Consider the following 9,746-nt stretch of genomic DNA (forward strand, 5'->3'; position numbering starts at 1 on the left):
TTGTCATATGAAAATACTGTTAGGCATTCTGACTCCATGCTGGAAATTCAAATATATGGGAGGGGCTAGAATGTAGAGCATTGACACTCTTAACAGTCAGATTGATATCAGAACAACAATCTGTGAAGGGCCCAATTCCATCCAGTGGATTTGGCCCCCACTCCAGGGTTCTGGCTTCTTGGAAATGAATATGGAATAGAATAGTATGATGGTGGGTGTATAATGTGGGTGTAAAACTTGGCTACTCCATCCATTGCTTTATTTGTGTTTATCAGTTCCTAAAATGGGAAGACTTTGTTCTTCTGTTGGGAAGATTTTAATTTGTTAGGCACTAATGAGTATGTTAGTGATCTTCTGTACTTAACGTAGTACTGAATCATTTATTTGTATGTCTTCTCTTAACTTTTATAGATACTGGTCATTTACAGATCTTTAGAATTGGTAGCCTAATATTGCTACATTAGAAAAGTGAATCATGTGATAGTTAGAAAACAGTATCTACCACAAACTGCCATAAATTTTCACTTCTCTGACTCAGATTTGCAATGTAAGTTTTCCGTGAGGCTTCTCAACTTGTTAAAGCAGCGTTGCCACATTTCAGCTTTCATCAGTAACAGCTTTGTTCCACTGTGGAGAGAATTTCCTCAAGGGTCTCTGAAGGTGTTTCTGTTTTCTTTTTAGGAGAAGCTATTCCAATCTATGCAGAAATAGAGAATTGTTCCTCTCGTCTGATTGTTCCCAAAGCTGCCATTTTCCAGACGCAGACTTACCTGGCCAGTGGGAAAACGAAGACCGTGCGGCTCATGGTGGCCCACGTGCGCGGGAACCACATCGCCTCCGGGAGCACCGACACCTGGAACGGGAAGACCCTCAAGATCCCGCCTGTGACGCCGTCCATCCTGGACTGCTGCATCATCCGAGTGGACTACTCCTTAGCTGTGAGCATGGCGCTTGGTGAAATTAAAGACGTAGCATGGAGCCATACCTGGTGCCATGTTACTGAGAAGATGTACCTTTAATACCCAGGAAAATGTCATTTTATGTCAGCATTACAACAAATTGTGGAATATGTGAAGATTGGCCTTTGTTTTTTAATCAAAAACTATCCCCCTGAGGTATTTAATTAAATAACATGGAAGAATGAAGGTGCAGTAGGGCTGCTATATTGAAGACATAAGTAACTTTCTATGGTTCTGTGTAAGCTGTGCTCGCTTACAATGAAGTGTATTAAGGCCACACTTCCCCATCACAGAGCGTTCACTGTATTTCGTGGGCTCTTCATTTAGTTCTTCATTTTATTCGTCAGGACAATTTACAGTTGTGTTGGGGGTGGTAGCAGACAACAAAAGCATTTTTTCTATGAAAAAATAATTGGGTTATTTACTATGAGGTTTAACTTATATTTGTGCCTTTCTCTCTCTCTCTCTCTCTCTTTGTTGTTGTTTTGTTTTTTGGCATATTAGGTGTATATTCACATTCCCGGTGCTAAAAAATTGATGCTTGAGCTGCCCGTAGTGATTGGCACGGTTCCATACAATGGTTTTGGCAGCAGAAACTCCAGCATTGCCAGCCAGTTTTTTATGGATATGAGCTGGTTGACGCTGACTCTGCCAGAACAGCCTGAAGGTAAAATGTTCTGAGGTTCTTTCAGAATGCAGTTTTACACATAGAGTACTTAAGAACAGGAAGTATGAGATAGGAAATGCTCAAATGATAATTACTGCTGCCACTACAACTATTATTACTCTTTTTATTACTAAAAATCATCAAACATTATTCCCAGAGGGGACTTTGAGAGTTTAGCTTATCCAAGACAGAAAGCTCCTAATGGCAGATCCAGAAATACAATCTACATCTCCTGATTCCTATTTATAATAGTAGAAGAATGGAAAATAATCAGAGTAAGAGTATAGTGTGTTATGTTGGTGTTTTCCGTAGCCACATTTCAATGATTTTTTTTAACCTAGACTAAAACACACACGTCTCAAAGAGAATATAAATCAGTGTTAATAGTACTTTAATAAAAGCAGAATCTACTAAATATTTTTTTGTTGTAATGGGCACAAAAACTTCCTGCTTAGAGGAAAAAATACCAATGTTTTATCTTCAAATTAGGCTAAGTTTCTTGTTCCTGTAGGAGTGTTTTTGAAGAAGAGAGTTTCTGTTTCTGAAGAAGAGAGTAATGTAATTAGTTTTTGCGTGGATTTCTTAGAGCCAACTCCTTTTTTGTTTCAGCACCACCAAATTACGCAGACGTGGTGTCGGAGGAAGAATTCTCTAGACACGTTCCTCCTTACCCTCAACCCCCTAACTGTGAGGGGGAGTCGTGCTGTCCTATGTTTGCCTGCATTCAGGAATTCAGATTTCAGCCTCCGCCTCTTTATTCAGAGGTAAAGCAAAAGAAAATTAGACTTGTGTTGTGCTGTTTGTAAATAATCCTCTGTGTCTGTTTTTGACTCCCAATTAGTAGAGGATACATACAAAAAAATTTTTATGATGGTGATAGATTATCACTGATCCACTTACCACATTTTGTGGTGTTTTCTTGGTACTCTGTAGCATACATGTAGAGTACCATGGATTGCCTTTAAGGCCATGGAATACAGAGAACTTAAGTGGCCTACTGGGACTTCTTAATAACAGGCTTTAAGCAGTTTGGCTTATGACCATATAATTAGAAATAGATACTAGAATCACGTTAAAGAATGCTGCAGTAGTAATCTTGGTCTGCTCGTTTTTGCAGGTTGATCCACATCCTAGTGATGTAGAAGAGACCCAGCCTGTTTCCTTCATTCTCTGAACGTATTTCAGAAATCACTGTGTTCATCACCAAATTAGAATGTTGGTTCTTTCCCCGTCTTTTTGGGGAAGAGGGAGGGAAGATTAGCTTAAGAACATAAATAGACATCAAGACTGAAGGTGATAGAAATTAAAGAATGCATGTACTTTCCAGTGGGCCAACAGGATTGTTGCACAAGTTTGTGATGTGGTCTTGTATCCCTTTAGAACTATGGGACAAAGATGTGAAAAGTCACAGAATGTAATGGAAGTCCTGATGGTGATAGAGTAAGTGAAGAGTGCCTATGCTGACCCAAGAGAAAGGTGCCTGTAAACAGTGAAAACACTATGCGAGCATATCTTTACAAAGGTTTCTCAAAGTAGAACAGATGTATCCTCAGCTTTAAGGCAGTATGGACGCATTGGGAGGAGACTTGATTTTGGAGAACGTAGCAGCACAAGGGTGTGCATGAACAGGAAAGGGGCCCACTCTAAATTAAACATGAAGCGAGACCCTCTGGTGTCAGGGTCTTCATGATTTCTAACCATATTCCATAGGACTGAAGTCCTTAAAAGAATCCTTTTCGGAGGTCATGGTCTTATGAGGTTCTAATAAAGTAATACAGTTTTCACTCTTCTAATGGTAGTTTAAGAGGTAGTTTGTAAGTTGGCTATACAGCATTACGAAACCAAGAAAGAGTTCCTTCCTTGAAAGGCTTGTCAGTTGAAAGGGGAAAGGTGTACTTCAATATGAAAACACATTTTGTTGAAAGTTGCACTTTTTATCCCCTTTAAGTACTTCAGCAGAGTACATGTTTGATTTTCCTCATATCTTATTTACCTAGGAGCATATTAGAAAAAGACAGGGTTAAAAAAAGAAAAAGAAGAAAAAAAAGCTTGCATCCTTAGGATGCCTTGATAACTGCACAGGGGGAAAAAAGGCCTTTTTTACCTACCTCTGGTGGGGTTATCAGAATCAGATATGTTTTAAAACTCCAGGCCGGTGAAGTCTTCCTTGGAGTTTCTGCTCATTTGCAGTAGCAATCTCATCTCTCCTATCCCTAAACCTGAAACTGGACCAAGGGCAAAATCTATAAGGTTAACATCAGTTGAACGTTAATATGTGTATACCAAAGGGTATTTCAAAATAAATGCAAAATCAAGGCAGAAATACCATTTTCCCTTTTTTTGAAAAGTCATATAAACTTAATTTCTGTTAAGAGACTTAAGTCTACTGATGGCAGTCACTGTGTTGTTCATTGTTATTCCAGTTCTTTAGTAATTCTGTTTAAACTGTGATTTTTTTTATTGTTTTGGTGCAATATTTTATTATCCTTTAACCTCAGGATATTCAGACCAACAAGATTGTGTTGCTGCTAAAAGACTGAGCAGTGTTTTTACTGTCCCTCTGTCCCCTCCTAGTCACAGTCACATGTTCACTTGTTTTTACTTTAATCTGTTGGTTTTGTGAGCTGAGAGCATTTCTGTACACTAAGTAGAAGGGAGGTAGGGGTTCCCATGATAGAGATTTTGGACCAGCCCAGTACTTTGGTTTTCTCCATGTCCTGAGGGTTAGATCTGGAAACCCTGGTGCTTCCCATGCAGAATACTGTACTTCATTCAGCTGAACGATTAGCTTTTCTTTCAGTCAGTATATTCCGTTAGAAAAGTTTTAAGGTTAAATTATGTATGTAAAAATTAGCTGGACATTTGATCAGGGATTTTTATACAAACATTAGGTAAATGTACGCTTTTCACCCTTGGGTATACCTCTCTTCTCTGTAATCACATAAGCATCTTAAGCCGTTCTTTCATCTTTTAAGCCACTGAATGAAAATCACAATACAAATTGTTTTACCAATAATTGTGGTACTGAAATTGTCACAAATCTTTTTTCCCTGCTTTGGTTTTTTGGTGATCTTTTATTTTGCTTTGTTTTTGTGTGTTTGTTAGCTATGTGCTGTCTAAACAGTTTTATTTTTACTTTAAAAAAAGATCACCTTCAGCTATTTCTTGACCTCTGAGTTGCAGTTTACATGTTTTGTCAAGACATTTTCCATCTCCATGATACCAAAACAAAGTAAAAGAAACAAAACAAAATGGTATGGAGGAAGAGAAAGTTTAATTATCTATCTGGCTGCAAGTAGAAAAGCAGCTGCTTACTGGAATCCTTCAGTAGGATCGTTTTGTCACCTTTTTTAAAGAAATGAAGTGCACCTACCAAATTAAAACAAAGCTGATTTTTTAGCACTTACGAGAATAGCTAAAAGGTATGATTTGCCTTATTGAATTGATATTGGTATGTCTGACCTTAAGCAGTACGTTGAAACTGCATACCTTTCTATAATCAAATTATTTGATGAAGGTAGAAGATTCTACATTGGAACAGAGAATACTTGGGAATGAAGGTAAAAATTTAGCTGCTATTTGCTTGTTTATTCTCCTCTTGCTTAGTTTGCAAAGAAACTGTGGCCTTAGAATTTTCTTTTTGATGCAAAAATTTTGAAATTGAGAAAGTGCATCTTCTGGCACACAAAATTCTTCCATGGGCAGAACTTTACTTTCATGTTTTTGTTTTGCACAATAAACTCAATAGGCAGGGGTTATGTTTTTGATAAGTTAACTATGAAAGCTTTTTATTTTTGTTATAAAAATGTAACAATTTAACCCGGGGGGTGGGGTGGGGAGATTGTATTTTGTACTCTTGTCTGAACCCCATGGGTTCCTTTTGTTAATAAAATGATTACACTGATGCTGTGAGTTGCTAGTTTTTTTTGTTTTTGTAAGACTATGACTTAAATTGTTACAGACTTAAGGGAAGTCAATACCATGAGACAAAATGTTACTGCTGTTGAGATCCTTTTGTAAATGTGTGCTATATCATCAGACCAGGCACAGCCCTGGTGGATTCTGAGCCTGTTTTTATGATGGCCTCAGTTTCCCCCAAGGTAATCAGTTTTTAGCATTCTATGAAAAAGAGTAGTTGAGATGAGTGATTAAGCTTAAGCTATATTGGTCATTGAGAGAACATTATCTCCATTTATTCTCAAATAATAATGACCACTTCTTTAAAGCTTTCTGAGTTTTCATGTTTGTTTGACCAGAACCTTTCCAGGATTGATTTAGTAGGTCTGGTGGGCAGTCAGTGGACTCATACTGCAAAACACCTGTACGTAAGCCTCCCCTTTCCACGCACATACTCAAATGGACAAAAGTCATATATTTTGTACAGGGAATAGGTAACAATATGTCATCTCAGGAAAACTGCCTTGACCCTCTGTCCTGGAAGATTTTAAACCTTAGCTAAGTGGTAACAATTAACCCAGGTAATTTACTCTCCAGGTTTTTATAATGTGTGAGATGATGTTAAATAATTGTCTTTTCTGCATTCACATTTGCAATCAACATAAATCGAGATATTTGTCTCATGCAGTAAATATCGAGGCAAAATTTATAAGATTACCATTAAAGTTTCTGTAGTTTGTATTGCAAAGTTTCAGGACATGGCAGTCTGGGACATAGCCCTTATATTACAAATGGGGATACCAAAACCCAGAGGTGTAACCTGAAAATTTGGCCTACATTCTTTGTAAGATTCCTGCTCACTCTAAAATTTCCTGATTCTACAACTTTAATAGAAGTTATGGAAACAGGAATTGCTTTAAATTACATACCTTAAGACTTGGCAGACCTGAATACTACTAAGCATATACTAAATCAAGAGTCTTCAGCATTTATATCTAAAAGCCCTGCCTCCTAAAAGGATGCCAGTCTTTGACTAAATTGCTTCATAAGTATGTTTGATTGGTAGCTAGAATCCTTTCTTCAGCAGAGGCATTTGTTTCTAACTTTATAATTTGAAATAATTATAGGATCACAAAAAAGTTGCATCAACAGTACAGAGAGATCCTGTGTACCCATCACCCAGTCTCCCCCAACCGTAACTATAACACATTATCAATATCCAGAAATTGACACTGACACAGTAAGAATTAACTAGAGTTCAAGCCTTCCTTGGATTTCACCTGTTTCTGAATAAACTCATTGTTCTCTTGCATGTTTTCCTATATAATTCTATGGCATTTTATTACATGTCTAGGTTCACATCACCACCACAATCAAGATAAAGAACTGTTCCATCACCACAAAGAAACTCCCTTGGGTTACCCCTAGGCAATCACACCCTCCCCTTCCCTAACCTCTGACTGAACTGTTCTCTATCTCTGTAATCTTCTCATTTTGAGAATGCTTAGATAAATGGGATCATTAGGTATGTACCTTTTGCAATTGCCTTTTTCACACTGCATAACACCATTAAGATCCATGCAAGTTGTACATATTGATAGTTTTTTCCTTTGTGTTTCAGCTGCAACATTTCAAAAGAAATATATCGGCTATTACTTAAAATGCCTTCTTGCAATTTTCAAAGAAAATATGTAACACGTGCACATGATACCTTTGTAAATATTGTTTTTACATTTGAGAACTACCTTTTATGTAGAAAATATTTAAATGCAGGTTTCCACAAACTTAGGGGTCATTTTCAGCTTGCCAAAGTCCGTGAAGTCTTTGAAGATAAATACAAAAAAATGCAAGGGCATTTGCTGCCCTCGGTTTACTCATTTAATAATATTTCCCTAATACCTCTCTACTAGTCTTGTCTAGGGGAAGACTTTTTCTTTAAAAAGTTACTTCCTGGTACTATAGCCATTTCCCACTGGGACCCCAGTACCATATCTATTTAATGACTAAAGGACATAAAGTGTTCCAAAACAAAATGCTAACTTTACATATAGGAACTCCTTATAATAACAAAGATGTCCATGTTTTTTTATTTTGTCTTTTAGATGCCAAAATCCATCTGAGTCCCTGAGATAAGCATTCTGTATATGAAAGCTTATCTGTATTAGCTTTCACTCCAAATATTCAGTTTTGACTGGACTGGTTTATTGAGTTGATTCAAGTAAAGTATAAAGGTTTATGATCTATAGTTAATTAGCTTCAAAATACGGTGCGCGCATGTGCGCGCACACAGAACAGTTTCTTGCCTGGAAACTTCCCTCTGCAGGCAAGATGGGTATCAAAAGTTATATTTATGTATCTGGGAACTCAAAAGAGAGCACATTACCATCTCCAAGTATCCCACTACTAGAAGACAAAGGGTGAGCCTTCTTTTTGGTAGCTGATATACTGGTGGGCAGTAAACAGATAAGGGTTAAAGAAGCTTTCAACTAAACAATTCTATGTTTCATAACACACCCTGAGTCACTACAGTTCGGGAAGTTGAAAGCAAAACCCTACTATTGAACCATAATAGTCCCTGGCATAATTCAGAAGGATCCAGGAGCCCATGTGAGAAAATGTAAGAAGCTATACTGAATATTCACTATCTGAGAGCTTCACTGCAGATTAATTTTAATAGTTTCAAGAGAGTTAAGATTATGGAAAAACAGCTTAGGAACCTAAGCACTTTTACAATTTTTTTCCCTTGCGTAAATTAAAACATAAGTACATGTATGTGTATATATAGGAGGAGTATAATACCAAGCAAAATCTCTAGTTCATCTTCTTTAGGAGAGGACGAACTCAAAGATTCCTTGTAAATCTCTTAAGAGAACATACTTCTACAGAGGTGGATTTCAAAGCAAATCTCTGTTTATTATTCCATCCTCAATTCAACATCTGGCTCTTTTAGATAAATGCAGAATTCTAGGTACTAAGGGAAACTGTAGCAACAAACACCTACTTTTATCTTATCTGACATAACAAAAAAACCTCCGTAACATGTCAAAAAGATAAACGCATAGGGCTGCAAACACCAACAGCTGCTCCTCTAAGAGAGTGGCAGGATCACATCTGATAAGTGTGATGTTTTTATGAAAATTAATTGCATTGTACTTGAAACTATTTTAAAACAACCAGCTCCAGAATTGTCCTCCCAGAAATAAAACAAGAATAATCCCTGATGCCAATGGGAAGATGTTTTAAATGGTATCTGCATTGAACAGAGGGATTTCTTAAGGTCTCAGATTTGCTTCTGACCACAATACAGAAGTCTTACAGGGGAGAACTGAGTTGGTGGTAGCCAGGCAAGCTGCATGTTTTTCCAGCCTCGCCCAGTCATAGATACCAGGTCTTTGACCCTTCAGCCTTAGCCTGGCTGGTTCCAAGATAAACTGTCCCTCAGCAGGCTCCAAGGCAGATGCTGGGAGCTGGGACGTGTCTCATTGCCCCAAGTCTGCTATGACCTGGCTCACCCACCTGGCTCAGCCATCGCCTCTTGCTGACTGTGTAACAACTCACACGTAGAAATTTACAAGTGCTCGGAGGGAACACTTCCCCAGGCAGCAGCCTGCAGAGTTGAGACCCAGAACCTAAATTCCAACACCAGGACCCCCACAGGGAGAGGAAGGTACAAGAAATTCCTTAAAACAAATAATCAGGAGTGGCTGCCATCAGCAAAAGTGACGGCTCCCCATATCAGATAAGTTCACTGAGAGGAAATTGTCTCTTTTGGTGTTTGGTTTTGGTTTGGGGTTTGGGTTTTGGTTTTGCACCTGATTTTTGTGAAGGAAGTTTATACTTCGGGAGCTTCTCCTCCCACCTAGCCAGAGCCTCAATGCCCTGCCCAGTGATTGCTTGTCCTCGCCCAGGGGGAACAGGTTCTCCTGTTTGCCCAGGACTTTCCCCACGTCCCAGGACCCCCTTCAATCGCAAACTGGCACAGTTGGTCACTGTAGCCCTGCCCCACTATCGGGGGAAACCTGCTCTACCCCCCACTCCCGGACACACTACTGCAGGCCTTCACTGTGTCTTTGTCACTGTCTCTGCCCCTCCAGCACCAAAACCCTCCTACTGTCACCCAACAGCCCCGTGCAGCAGAGTGCCTACCCCAAATGAACAAGGTCAAAGAAGCTCAAGACCTTTAAGCCATTGGGATTTGGACCGGGACCCCATTTGAGGCCAGC

The 9,746-nt window shown here is 38.7% G+C and overlaps 1 protein-coding gene across 3 annotated transcripts in view; it reads left to right on the top strand.

The window, feature by feature from the left end:
* Window positions 1-5,531, top strand: part of ARRDC4 (arrestin domain containing 4) — a 13,508-nt gene extending 7,977 nt beyond the window's left edge. For 2 of the 3 annotated variants that reach the window (XM_004271660.4, XM_049705724.1), the window contains 4 exons: window positions 682-938; window positions 1,464-1,626; window positions 2,236-2,390; window positions 2,744-5,531. In XM_004271660.4, the coding sequence (XP_004271708.2) occupies window positions 682-938; window positions 1,464-1,626; window positions 2,236-2,390; window positions 2,744-2,800 (632 nt within the window). In that variant the 3' untranslated portion in view covers window positions 2,801-5,531. The remainder of the gene's footprint in view (window positions 1-681; window positions 939-1,463; window positions 1,627-2,235; window positions 2,391-2,743) is intronic. The other variant, XM_049705723.1, reaches the window with a different exon arrangement.
* The last annotated feature ends 4,215 nt before the right edge of the window (window positions 5,532-9,746 follow it).

Source organism: Orcinus orca, chromosome 2 (assembly GCF_937001465.1).
Source record: "Orcinus orca chromosome 2, mOrcOrc1.1, whole genome shotgun sequence".
Taxonomy (NCBI): domain Eukaryota; kingdom Metazoa; phylum Chordata; class Mammalia; order Artiodactyla; family Delphinidae; genus Orcinus; species Orcinus orca.